This window comes from Boleophthalmus pectinirostris, unplaced genomic scaffold, assembly GCF_026225935.1.
Source record: "Boleophthalmus pectinirostris isolate CB_2022bp ecotype Guang Dong unplaced genomic scaffold, ASM2622593v1 HiC_scaffold_21, whole genome shotgun sequence".
Taxonomy (NCBI): domain Eukaryota; kingdom Metazoa; phylum Chordata; class Actinopteri; order Gobiiformes; family Gobiidae; genus Boleophthalmus; species Boleophthalmus pectinirostris.
In genome coordinates this window covers 19,881,532-19,895,953 of record NW_026571175.1, presented here as the reverse complement: position 1 = coordinate 19,895,953, position 14,422 = coordinate 19,881,532, and the positions used below count along the sequence as shown (strand labels likewise).

General features: G+C 44.1%; 1 protein-coding gene across 1 annotated transcript; it reads left to right on the top strand.

Moving 5' to 3' along the window:
• The first annotated feature begins 114 nt into the window (after positions 1-114).
• On the top strand, positions 115-14,262 carry zbtb10 (zinc finger and BTB domain containing 10). The gene is made up of 5 exons (XM_020932843.2): positions 115-1,005; positions 6,332-7,346; positions 9,460-9,525; positions 10,381-10,556; positions 11,499-14,262. The coding sequence occupies exons 1-5, from the start codon at positions 379-381 to the stop codon at positions 11,772-11,774; spliced, it is 2,160 nt and encodes a 719-aa protein (XP_020788502.1). The 5' UTR covers positions 115-378; the 3' UTR covers positions 11,775-14,262.
• Positions 14,263-14,422: the final 160 nt, after the last annotated feature.

Here is a 14,422-nt window from a genome sequence, read left to right as displayed (position 1 = left end):
GGCATACGGGAAATGGGTGCAGCTTTTGAACACACAAGCCCAGATGAACAGCACCCCCATCTTCCTTTAAAAGCCGCCCCCTCCCTCCGCCCCAGCCCCCCTGTCCCTGGTCGAGGTGCATTGTGGGGAGGAAAGTCGCTGCCATTCGACCTCTGCGGGGCCTGCGCGGACGCAGCGAGAACCCTCAAATTCATTATGCCTTTAAAACCTTTATTTATTTCCGCATAACCTACATACTCTCGCCGGGAGGGCCACAGCGGAGAAACGACACGACGACTGGCCATCTCCTTCGGAAAATACACACTTTACAGTTTAATCATTTGTTTTGGAGGAGCGTAGTGTTTGGAAAGTGCAGTTTGACATTTATTTTAGGTGAAAATGTCTGGGGAAAGAAACCGCAGGTCGCTGGCTTTCCGAGGAGGTGGAATGGCCGCGTTTGCGGGGTCCAGTATCGGTAACAGCTGGGAGGCCCCGGCCTGTCAAGACCGACATCTGAACGGGACCAGGCCGGATCAAGAGGAGGACGGGGATCTGGGGACGAAAGGACCGTCACAGAAGAGAGTGGAAGGAGACAGCACGGAGCCCGAAGCAGAGGAGGAAGAAGAGGACCCGGAAGGGGGCAGCTGGGCAGCGGGGATTCAAGAAGACAGTCACCGTGAGACGGAGGACGGGTCCGGGGAGGGGGCTAGCTGGACAGCGGGGAACGGTCCCAGCAGCGCCGACAGCTTGGAAACGGGAAGCGGCAGCGAGTCCAGGAAATCTGGGGTCGAGATGAGACCGCAGACACTGCTCCAGAAACACGCACTGTTTCACGCTTCATGGCTTCAAGAATTCCCCTGGCTAAAATTCTGCCAAGAAACGGGACTTATGTCGTGTTCCTGGTGCCACAACATTGGCACAAAAAACAGCGACGAGCTTGTCAAAGGCAGCCGCAACTACAAGCGGGCCCTGCTGCTCAGGCATCACCTGTCTTCAGAGCACGGCAGGAATGACCCCACCAAACAGGTACTTTTAGCCTTTTTACACTGACTCGTTTAGTTAAAGCCATATTACATCGTTACTACCGTCGAGTATTGTGTCTGTGTAAATAGTTAATTCGTGTCGCGTGTATTTTTTGGTTTGTGTGTCCCTCTGAAACCCCAACATATGCGAAAATAGACTACCTAAGCCCCACAATCCCTTCTCTGGGCTAATTAGCTTTCTCAACCCTGCTAACTTAAGCTAACCACTAGCTTAGCCGACTAGCCGCTTGTAGCTCTGCTGAGTATGAAGGTACAGGTAGAGCGGTGGAAAGGCTAATGTGTAACAGAGTCAGTGAATAAAACACACACCCTGAGGGTTTTCTGTTAGAGTGGCAGTTTTTCTTTTCTCTATTTGTTTTTTGACTGCTGCTCCAATAGGCTAAACATGTCCAGATAAACCACATAATGCAGTCTCTGTGTGTTTGACACCTGCCGTCTATTGACTCATCTGTACTATTCTGTTAAGTATCTCCTATTTTATTGCCCTCTCTAATAATGAGAAATATGTTTTTCTTTCTTTCCTGTCTTTCTGTCTGTACAGTATTTTTTTAATCTGATCAGCAGTTGTCCAGAGGTTGAAAGCTTGCAAGAGGTCACACAATGGCAAGGGCTTGACCCTAACAGCCTTTGGGGAACCGCACCCCTCTCCCAACCCCCCGCCTGTTTGCCTGTGACTCTGCTCTGTAGGCTCGCAGTCCGACCTGACCTCTGCCTCGTTCCCCCCTCCTCCCTTTGGGGGAGCTAAATTAGAGGCATTGTGCTAGATGACCCCCCAAAATCCATACATGGTGTCACTTGCAAGGCTGGACAAGAGGAGGGGAGTAAATTATGTTGCCTGGAGCTTGACAGCTTGCCAAGCCCAGATGCAGCGTTCTTCAGTAGGCTTGAATCAGGGAAATAGATGTCAGTAATAGGATGTCACGGCATCACCTGACTTGGGACCCTGGGTATTTCTGTATTAATGGGCTCTATTGTTTTCCCTTCGGGTCATATCTCATGATTAGAACCCCATCCTATGCTAGACGCAATCTATGCTCACCACTGTTTCACCTAATTCACTATCATGCGATTATCCACTAATTCATTCTTGAGGTTGTACCCTATAATGGTGCTATTATGGCCTTTAATAGAGTCTCCTACTTGATCATTTGTATTGCAACATAGAAGTCAATGTTGTTATCATTTAATAGAGTCTGTATATCTGAATTATTAGTATCAAAGGGCAAGTCATACTTCAGTTTACATTTTATTGAAATGGTCCCAGCTCAGATCGTGTCAATGGACTAAAACGGTCATTGCTATTAAGAGTGACTGCTATCTGACTGTGATTTCTGAGTGAAGGGGATTGGCACACTACATTTAGTTCCTTTCTTGGTACACGCGATCACTAATCAGCATGACTTAGTGATGCACTAACTTGAACACATCTCTTAATTGGTAAGGAGAGCAGTGGGAGTGGATTAGGGGCTTGGTGTGACTTTTCCCTAGCAACAAGGACCCCAGACACTGAGCTGAGAGGTTACCAGGGCCAAGGTGTTGTGTACCTAACGAAGCCCCAAAACTATTATCACAGAATTTTATCAGACCTATTGGTGCATGTAATATTTTACTCACATGTTGATAACATGTATTCAACACGTAGGGTACAACTTCACAAATGCAGAAAGTGCATATTATGGGGGCAATTACAGTGTTACGAGGCAATGTCTTGTTCTTTTCACCCATTCCTAACATTAGTCAGGCCTGTGCTGCATTCGTTAAAGCTAACTCGATTAGCTTTAGCACACCAGGGCAGCTGTGGTGAATGTGGGTCTCTGCTCGGAGAAGGGGGCCGTTGTCCTAAATTCTTGAGACGTTGTCCTATTCTGACTCTCTTCCCAAACTGCTGCTGCTGAAATGAATAAGATGAGTGAAGGTTAACACAATCTATATCAGCTCCAGCGTGACCCCATGTTAATAATACAAGTGAAATCATTGTACAGTAACATTATACAGGCTTTCTTCTCCAATCGTGTCCACATATGACATCTTTGTTCATCCTTAATGCATACACTGTATTGTAATTACATATTTATGCTAACCCATGCAGTCATTTCTGTTGCCGCTTTGCTTTCAGCTTCTCTACTTTGTCTTGTGTTTTTGTAGAAATAAGCTTGTTTGACTTAGGTTTCAGATAACACAAAGGTTGCAGATACCCACAATCTTCCCATCTTTTCAGTTGCATAGTACAAACACATTAAGGGCTAGTCCCCCCGAAAGGAAAGAGGACCCGCCCTGTAGTGTTTGCTGCCTGTGAGATATACGGCGCGTTTATTGGGGGGCACAGGTCAGTGGAACAGGGCGGGGTGCTCCAGAGGGAGAATTGTCCCTTGGTTTTGGGCCCCCCTTGTGTCTCCTCTGTCACAGCATTGTTGAGAGGCCGGGACAGTCTCGGCTCAGTCCTCCCACACCTTAGGCCAAAGGCACACTGTGGTATTGTTCCGGCCATGGGGACAGACTGGTTGGGTGAGGGTGGGATACTGTAGATGGGCTCGCAGTGGAGATGGCCTGGAGGCAGGGCTGGTCATGGGACTGCTTAAATGGTGAGTGTGTGGAGAGGGGGGTGCAGGGAGCTAGGCAACATGTGTGCATACAAGGTAAACAACAAGTGTCTCCACTGTGTCATTATGTGGACCAGGACAGAGCCGTGTCACATGACCTGAGGAGTGGCTACACTGCTTGCCACCCTAAGATGCCAGTCATATAAAATATATGTCTCAATTGCTCTATAACAGTATATTACTGATATAAGTACAACTATAGTCATATTTAACTTATTTTGGACACGATTCTTTAAATATTTTAACAGCACAAAATTACACATAAAGGTATTTTCCATCCTTTCAACTCTGAGAAACTTGCCGAGGCTCGACTTGAGGTTAATATTGTCCCCATATTGTCTCTTGGCGCTGCCTCTGGAGCCTCATACAAGCAGGTTTGGTGCAGACAGCATCTGCTGTGCAGGTTCCAGCTGCACTCACACGTGGCACATCTGGAGAAAGGATGAGGCTGCTTCAGTACCAGGCCGTCCACAGAGCACACAGAGAAGGCACACCTCTCCAGCCCTCCTCTTTGCTTTGTAAAGAATCTTAGAGTTGGAGTTATAACAGTCAAGTCATAATTTTACATGCGTGCATAGATAGTCACAATATAAAAGCACAAGGGTCTGTCTTGATGGTGTCGGTTTTGTTTCTCTAAATTGTAATTTAGAGTGTGACTGTGTCACAGCAGAAGCTTTCTTTTCTGCCTGACTGCCAAAAATGGGCACATTGACACAGTGTGGCCCTCACTAAAATAAATCTGACTTTGTTGTTTTCAGTTCAAAGCTTAAGTTTAAATGAAATGATCCAAAGCAATGAAAGCACCACTCAAACCCTGACAGTCCATCTTTAAAGCCCATTCCTCCTGTTGTGTCCACGGTGATGTATTCTGGTGCCCTCTCCACCTGACCACCTCCTCCAGAGGCTTTGAAGTGTATATCATGGTCTCATTTGTATCTGTCCGTGCTCAGCTCAGCCACAGCAGCACTCTTTCTCTGACTGTGTAATAGGAGCGAGTGGTGAGTGCACAGGCCTTTCACAAAGACCTACAGTGAGTGGACAATGAGCCTGGGGGAGAACACGCAGCATTGTCAGGCTAAAATGGGGTGACCCGCTGCCTCTCGCTCTCCCCCTGCTCCACATCCTCCTCCTCCAACACTCTTCTTCTCTCTCAAGGTCTCCCTCGCTGCTCACTGGCTTCTTTGTACTCATCTTATCAGTGTTCTTTTTAACCTTTCACATTGTAGCTATATTCTATCTGTTCTGTTGTAGTTGTATTGTAACGTACAGGCTCTGTTAAGAGTCAAGTAAAAGCTTTGAGAATTGACTTTTACCTTTGTGCCAGTATTTGTATTTTACATCTATGGATACATCCCGCCTCTATGTGGCAATAAAGGACCATCAGAATGAGTTCATAATGGTTTGTGCTCATATCGGGAGAAATGTTCTGGCCAAGGCCGGTCTACTGGTCCGATAAAGTACAGTTCGGGAGTCACAATAAGCAGAGATAAGTTGGTGAACACATAGACTGGCGCCATAGTGAATGTTAGATGGACCTCTGCAGTGTCAGAGCTACATGTTTCATTAGAGCCTTGATCATTTATCAAACACATTTGATGTGAGACTCTGGTCTATTACAGAGATGTTCTTCTCTGCCCCATGTGGAGCACACAATGTGCTGCAGGACTGAATGTAGGTCTCTGAGGCCGAAGGCCACTGTGCTCATATCCCCCTCTTATCTCATCTTGATTCTGTGTCTCTATATTCCATCTCATCCCTGGCCCTCGCTCTGGTCCAGCTGTGGCAAAGGCCGATAAGCCCCCCTACTATCCTCTGTGCGGGCTGCACAGGGCTGCAGTGTGCAGTGGGGGCGGGGGCTGGAGGGGACCTCAGAGAAATGGATTTAATCTGAATTAGTGGGCCTGAAACCCCAGCTGTGTACGTGTGGGCTGGTTTGTGCGTAGCAGAGATGAAGAGTGGGGGCAAAAATGCAGGGCTCGAGCAATGTGAATTATTCTGGATTAGGACATCTGCTGTGCAATTCTAAAATGAGCTAGAGATGTATGCTACTGCTGTGCAGAGCATAAGCTCTGAGGCTGACTTCCACACACTCAGAGGCACATACTTTTGGCATGTACAACATACATGCTCCTCACAATCTGCTCTAATTTAAATCTCTGATATTTTTAGTAAACAAATATACCCATGGCTTTCTTCTGCTTGTGTAGCAGGCCCACTCTTACATGCTGTTTCTCCACCAACTGCCCTCCACCTTGTGGTCAGCTGAAGGAGGTACTCCTTTTAACATGCATCATAAGTGTGTGATAAGGTCACTACAATATCAGTTGAACTATTCAGACTTGGACAAACTTTATTGAGCCATAAAAGAAATTATTTGGACACTACCTCACACATTTCGATACTATATAATAACAAAGAGCAAATATATAATTGTATAATGTATATTGAAGCATTATTGATGCATTAATTGCATTAATGTATGTAATTATCAGATCAGACTTGAGATGTGTGCTTGACATGTGAAAGTCTGCTGTTGAACCACTTCACACAGAGCAGTTTGTAATCCTACACAGAAAGGTAATGACTCCTTTATGCTCCCACATCCCCCATCGTCCCAGAAGTTGTCAGACCAGTTTGGGCCGGTGACAGGTGCACCCTGTGTGTGTCAGTTTATTCTAAATGTTTTCTTCTTCTCTCTCTCTTTGACAGGAGCCAGTGCGCACCTCTGAGAACACCAGCCCATCCACTAACTGCTCAGAGGAAGACTATCGCGCCAAACCCAATGAGAATTCTTACTGTTACCAGCTGCTGCAAGAGCTGGACAAGCAGCGAAAGAGTGGCATCCTGTGTGATGTAAGCATCGTGGTGTCAGGCCAGGTCTTCAGAGCTCATAAGAACATCCTAGTGGCCGGGAGCCGTTACTTCAAGACCCTGTACTGTCTGACCAAGAGCGAGGCTCAGGACCACACCACGGTCACTCACCTGGACGTCGCTGCGGTACAGGGGTTCTCTGTCATCCTCGATTTCCTCTACTCTGGAAACCTGCTGCTCACAAGCCAAAACGTCATAGAGGTCATGTCAGTGGCCAGTTACCTCCAGATGACTGAGGTGGTCCAGTCATGCCGAGCCTTCATCAAAGATGCCCTGAACATCAGCATTAAGCAGGAGGCCCCAGACTCTGTTGTGGTGGACTATAACAAGAGGCAAACGGTGGCCAAAGAGGGACAAAGGGGGCTAGACCGCAAGCCAAGCAACTTCTGGGCCACAAGCATCCTGTCCAAGCTGTCAATCAAGGCAAGCAACAGTCAGGGCAAAGAAGCGGCGGAGGACTTGGGCAGCCGAGTCAAGGAGGAGCCCAGTGATGTGGAGGTGAGTCTGGGGGAGGGCTGTGCCCTGGTGACCCCCGGAGCCTCTGACAGCTGGGCCAACCAAAGCTCGCCCAATTCAGCAGAAGCCAATGACGGTCGGGCAGCTGGCAGCCAGATGCAGGTTTTCGTCTGGAACGAGCCACCCACAGGGGGCGCCGCAGCAGCTCCTGCTGCAGTGAAGAGGGAACCAGCTGATGGAGTGGCAGGCAGCGGGCGCAGGAAAAAGCAGACCACCACACGGCGATTTGTGTACAACTTTCCCCCTGAGCCTGAAGAAGGCTTTGATGAAGGCATGTTTGTTCAACCATCAGCCTCATACCCTCGAGAGGATCTGTCCTCTCTCTCAGAAAACGCAGGTAAGAATCGATTCTGTTCTGTCTTATACAACAGGTGCCTCTGCACCTCAAATCCTGATGTCTGTTTTTTCACAAGCTCTGTCAAACAAAGTCCCCAACGCTGCATTGCGTGCAAAGAAACTGAATAAATATTATAATTAATTCATTGAATCACTGGTGTAAAATGTGCTTTTTCAGCACTTTTATGTTCTATTCTTAATTCTAGAACTGTCCAAGTGTTTTTTGACAGTCATGCTTATATCTCTGGCCACACTGCTCTTTGCTCTGGGCCCATTAGGCTCAGCTCCTCATAATGATATCTCTGCTGTATTAAGTGGAGTGCAGGGGAGGCGGGGGAGTGAGAGGGCGCTCTAATGCAGGATAATGAAGAAAGGGGAGACAGTTCTCCCTCAGGCCTCTCCCTAAAAGCAGCCCAATGCTCTTAGTGCCTCTGCTCCTCTGCACCAGTGTAACATGTGCACATAGTCATCCACGCATTACTGTAGCTCAGTGTGTTTCACTCCTACTCTCTACATCACAGGACTTCTGTGTCTTAAAATGTTAATGTTCATAACATTTCCAAATAAAGAAATGGTTTATACTGGACAGTGGACACTTAGTCATAGTAAAAGGGTTGGAGGCAGGTGTTTAACTCTAAATGATAGTTTTAGCTTCAGTAGATCTTGTTACTGCAGAGAGAAAACTGCTCTAAAATGTAAACAAAGATTCTCCATGTTTTATGCTCCATAACTGACTACAAAATTTATGTTTGCTGCATTAGTGAAATTGTGCCACTTGAGATAATTAAATATAATTTATTTCAATGTAATTTGTTGGAAAGATATATATTTTTTGAAACACTGCAGTTTGCTACTCAGCAATGTAACCTGACCTACAAAAAGTCATTAAATAGTTTGGCAGAAATGAGAAACTATTTCTTAGACACTTCTGGTCCAGTGAGATGTCACGTATTTAGATAAACTGGTCAGTAATTCTACCATGGTAGTGGATGTTCTCACATTACTCTGTGCTAGGCCAGACTCTGGTCTTGTAGCCAGTAAATAGTTGGTTTCTCTCCAAACAGATGCTGTGTGCCTGCTTTGAGAGAGGGCAGAGCAGGTACATAGTATTTGCATACAGACTGTTCAACCGCACACGTGAACAATACACCCCCCAGTCAGGAGAGGCCAGAGCTCCTCTCTAATGCACTGAGGCGGTCCTCACCATTACAAATACTGACACAGGCGCTCACAGACGCGGGGGCTCACAGACGCGGGGGCTCACAGACGCGGGGGCTCACAGACGCGGGGGCTCACAGACGCGGGGGCTCACAGACGCGGGGGCTCACAGACGCGGGGGCTCACAGACGCGGGGACTCACAGACGCGGGGACTCACAGAGACTCACAGACGCGGGGACTCACAGACGCGGGGACTCACAGACGCGGGGACTCACAGACGCGGGGACTCACAGACGCGGGGACTCACAAACACAGTCTTCTGATGCTTAGGGATGTAACAATAACTGAAATAGCATGATATATTGTCAGATATCTCATAATATCTTGAACCATCACAGTATGTTGAATTGCAAGTCTCTTGCTTAAATTAATAGTTACGGTGGAGCAATAGCTAAAAAATAACTACATAGACCATGATTCTTTGCTCTGTTTCAGGGCAGAATATATGAAGAAATAACTGTTATTACACCCTTTTAAATCTTAGGTCACATCCTTTGGATTGTATTATTAATATTATTAGCCTCTACAAAATATCTCAATAAATATTGTACTGTGAGATGCGTATCGTGAAAGTAGCATACCCAGAGATTTGGCTTTACATTTCTACTGATGCTGCAGAAAGTGCAGCGCCAGAGCTCAAGTTGACTGTGAGTGTGACTGTAAATTGAGCTCTGGCTGCCCTGGTTGGATTAACCCCTCTGAAGCGTACACCTCAGTGTTTTACTGTAGGCAGAGGGCGGGGTGGGCTGTTTGCTCTCGTTGTTAACGTCTATTGTCTCATTTGTGTGTGCTGAAGGGGTTAGTTAATGTACACAAGGCGTTGTGAGGTGTCCAACCCCCAACTATCAAACGCCTCTCATCTTTCTCTTCTGTTTGTTCCCTCCCTCTTTTTCAGAACTGGCCAATCAGATACAATACAGCATCATCCAAGACATACAGCCAGGGGAAACCTGGGAGAATGGTGAGAGACTGCACTTAACTCAACATCTAAGCAACACATTCTCTAAGCAGTGATTTAACAAAGCAAAGGTCAACACTGTGAAACACTGTGACCATATGTTTATTTGTTGTTATTATTTGCATTTCGATGTATGCTAGATCTGAAAGCCTCATGAACGTTGGAACACCTTGGTCCAACCAGTTCTGGGGTAATAGAACTGTAATCTGACCTGGAGTGTAGTCTGAATTCACTCTGTATGTAAATACACGTGTCTACTCCCCTATTAGTGAATACACAGGTGACCTGCTTCTCATCAGCCCTCTTCCCCATAGCAACCGTCCTGACGACGCTTGTGTTGTTCCTGTTTCTTAAACAAAAGGCCAGGCCCTGTTCCCCTCTCCACAGGCAAACGAGCTCTTGGCTCTTCTCAAAATCAATAGTTTGTTTGTTGGAAAACTGCCAGCTGTCCTCTACAGCTTGTTAGCATTAATGTCCAAATGGAACGGTTGTTAATCAATTACTAATTCTGATTGGAAATGGGCAGGCAGGACAGAAAGCTGAAGCTAGACATTTTACTCTAATTATTATACACAATGAAATAACCAACACTGTTTAGGCTCTAATGTAAACATATATTAGACTGTGACTGTTTACAGAGCTGGGCTCCTTTGACTGTGGCTGATCATAATACATAACAGAAACATTTACAAATTTGCTTTTCAGTATCTGTATTTATTGATATTTATGGAGTGAATTATTCTCTCTCATTTGATTTCTTGACACTTTGGCTCTACATTTGTAGGTTTTCTGGGTTATACATTTTAACAGGCTGTATAGAGTCTACATGCTAAACCCCCTCTGCTTTATTTTTCTTAGGTGAGTCGTCACATTTAGCCCTCAATAAGCTCAAGTGCCCCCACTGTAACTACATTGCTAAGCACCGGCGCACGCTCAAAAGGCACCTGATCATCCACTCAGGTGTGCGCTCCTTCAGCTGTGACATCTGTGGCAAACTCTTCACCCGCCGCGAGCATGTCAAGAGACATTCCCTGGTGAGCATCCATGTTTTTGAACGCTCCTCTGGCTACAGTGCTGCTGCGGGCTGTGTACAGTCTGAGTCTGTGAGACATGTTTTACTCAGTTACATTCAAGTAGGTTGAGAGTCACGTACATTAAACAAAGCAAACAAAAACATTGTATAAGTAGCTCATGATTTGCTTTTAAGCTTAGAATTAACTCCATAATAATTGAAAAATAAGCTTTTGTTGTTGTTACTGAAGGTAATCACATATTCTTTGTGTGTTTTGGAGCAGAGTTTATTGACTGTTTTGCTTGTATGAGTAACATGAGCACACTTGACACAGGGCTCATATACTGAAGTCATGCGTATGCGGGGGCATGTACATGAGCCTCCGTGTCGTGGTTTGGCCTAAACCTCAAATTAATTAATTGATCATAGCATTTATATAGCGCCTTTTCAAGATACTCAAAGCGCTTTACAGTTCATTATTCATTCACGCCACACTCAGTGGTGATAAGCTACTACTGTAGCCACAGCTGCCCTGGGGCAGACTGACGTTAGCAAGGCTGCCAATTTGCGCCATCGGCCCCTCCAACCACCACCATCACTCACACACACCACTTTTATACTTGGCAATGAGGGTGAAGTGTCTTGCCTAAGGACTTAACGACAGTTTTGCCACTGACACCCCACTGTAGCACCAGGAATTCCCAGTGGTCTTCCATTCAAGTACTACTCAGGCCCGGCCCTGCTGAGCTTCTGAGATCTGATGGAATCAGGCTTTGACAAGCCGGTGTGTCCACAAAGTGGCAATTTAATTATTAGGGCAGACAATGGACATTCAGTTGTGAGTGTCTGACAAAATGTAATATTTGTCCCAGTCGTCAAGATAATTTTCAAACTGGATTTAAATATATATTTTCTAAATATTGTGGTCCATCACTGACTAACTCCTTCCTCTCTCCTTCTCCAGGTGCACAAGAAGGACAAGAAGTACAAGTGCATGGTGTGTAAGAAGATCTTCATGCTAGCGGCGAGCGTGGGCATCCAGCACGGCTCGCGGCGATACGGCGTGTGCGTGGACTGTGACACTCAGCAGGCCACACAGGACGGTCTGGAAGCCATGGAGGCCATGGAGTTCCCCCGCGACGAAGACTTTGATGGAGAGGATGACCTGGAGGGGGAGGAGCCTACTGACAATGACCAATCAAACTGGGGCAACGCTGGTGCTGCCCTAGACGAGGACTAGTTTTAGTAAGCTTAATGAAAGAGATAAGTTGATGTTTAATATATGTATACAAAAACTAGCTGTAAACAATCAACTCCAAAGTGCTATCAAACCTTGAGGTAACGTAATTGTGCAAGAAAATGACAAAGATATGGATTTAAAAAGCTTTGGGTAGAGATGTACAGATAATATTATTGAGATGTATCCAACTCTGGGCCCAACGTCCACAAGAGAAAGAATCAAAAGACAAATTCTAAACAAATCAGGTTTATTATGGTGATGTATTTTGTATTTTATTTCCTGTTTTTATTCTGAGTTGGGTCGGGTGCTGATGTAGTTTTTGAGTTGGGTTAGGCCAATCATCTAAAAGAGAGACATGTTAATTATTTAATTTATGAAGAGGTTTTTATGGTCTTATCAAATGCTATTATTTGTATGTGTATGTTTGTGTGTAGCAGGACAGTGTGCTCCTGCTCTAGTCTATTGCTCTGTGCTTGTAGAACTGCACAGAGAGCGTTATTGCTGAGAGGAAGGTTTGCTCTGTAGATGTCTATGTTTAAATGCGCTAAATGTTATTATATTATTTCTATTTTACTTTTCTTTCCCTGCACAAATCTTGGAACCAAAAAATCTGTTTTGTGACTCTAATGATTCCCAGCCATATTTATAATTAATTTAAGAGGGCTGTGATCTTGTGCCAAACAGACCGCACACCAAGATTTTGCAGGAGATTAAAAAACTACTGAATACGCTTAAAGAAAGAAAACGTGTATAAAAAGAGTGGACAAGGGGAAATGTTATTGCTAGCTTTATACAAATCACGGCGTCACAGTAACACTTTATTATTAAACAAAAGCATTTGACTTTCACTTAAAGCTTGAATTTTTGCCAAATGATGAAACGTTTGGTGCTGTATTGCTTGTCGCAGAATACTGGACCTATAGACTATATATGAGGAGACTCAGTTATATGTAATGTAATCCGCTTCTACTATTGACACTGTTTGCTACAGCGACTATCAGGTATGCCTCGCCATTGTTTTTAAGCTTTTATTTAACGCACACACACGGACACATACCATTTTTAAGTCTACCGGCAGTACTTATAATAGAGGACCTAACACCATCAGTTTGTTTGGTACTGAATTGTTATATTTTGAATCACTTGAAAGTTGCTTGTTAAAAAAGGGGGAGCATGATGTCTTTCCATTTTCAAAGAACTCCATGTTAAAAACCAAAACTGTTATTATAATTTGTTGAATTTTGATTTGCTGTACGTCTGCCAGGTAGAAAAACACTTTGTTCCATGTAAAGTGAATGGCGCCTCATAGACATGCACTTACTTTTGCGAGAATAATTTTGTATTTTATTTTATTTTCCTCCCCCTAAAGCGGGTCTGAAAGGAACTATATGAAACTGTTGTGTGTCTTTCTTCCAAATGCGCAACTTTTTTATTCATTTTTTTTGTTATTTAACATTTTATATATATATTGACTCCAAAATGCAATCAAGACTGTTAATAATTTCTATTTGTCCAACCAAAATTTTGTTTTTGTTTTTTTTAATTATTGTTCTAATGTATAAGAAAAAGCCAGGTTGCATAGTGTAGAGATTCCTCGCTTGTGTCTGTAATTGTTCAGATTTTTCAATGTTTTTATGCTACAGAATCATTCACTTTACCTAGACAATGTTTTTAATGATTTTCCACAGATCTTTCCTGTTTCCTTTGGTTAAGCACATATTTTGTACAGAGAATAAGGATTGTTTGCGGGTTTAATGTGGAACAGCAGTATCTGTTCTTATGCAGTGGAGGATGTACTAAGTGCTAATGCTACAAAACATGTGTGACTTCCCTTTACTCTCAGTGGAAGACGTCTTCATCCTCATCGTGTCACTTTTACCTTCAAATCACTGTGGGCTTATAGGCTTATATTATAAATATATATATATGTTGAGACTATAAGAGAAGAATATATATATATATGAAGATTCTATTATTTAACTAGTGAGTTTAAAGGCACGCTTTGGCTCCACAAATCTCTATGTCAAGGTTAAGTTGTATCTCTCCACGCTGCGTGCTTGTTGACCACGCCATCCTGTTCTGTTTGTTCTTTTGATACTATTACCATCCTACTGATTTCACTGTAATGAATGAAACTCAAAAGTACCATGTATCATTTTACAATTTAATGCTGTATTTGTTATACGGACAAAGAAAAAAACTCAAAACACTACAGATGTAAAAGCAGAGGTTTTTCCCCGGCTGTATTTTTTTACGCTGTTTTTTCGCAGATAAAAGGTTGTATTTTTCAATTTTCTCGAACATAAACAGTGATGCAAAACGTCGGGCCTTACCTCAGTGCCCTCCGAACACAGATTCAGGTTACTCTTTTTACGTTTTTATCAAAGGTTTTCAAAGATGGAACTACATTCTCCTTTTTTCTGTCTGAATTGTACTACTGTTCCTCTATACTACATTTTAAGAATAAAACTTTGATATTGCTTTAAAATTCTTGTCAGCCTTTTCATTTTTAAATACCACCCACCACTACTAATGTAAGGATCATTTATTGAGGATTTAATTAAAGTTGCTCTCTGTCCATATGTTTCTTCTGGCAAATGTGTCAAGTTCCATGAAGTGTATTTTTGTTAATTATTTCTAGCCCACTA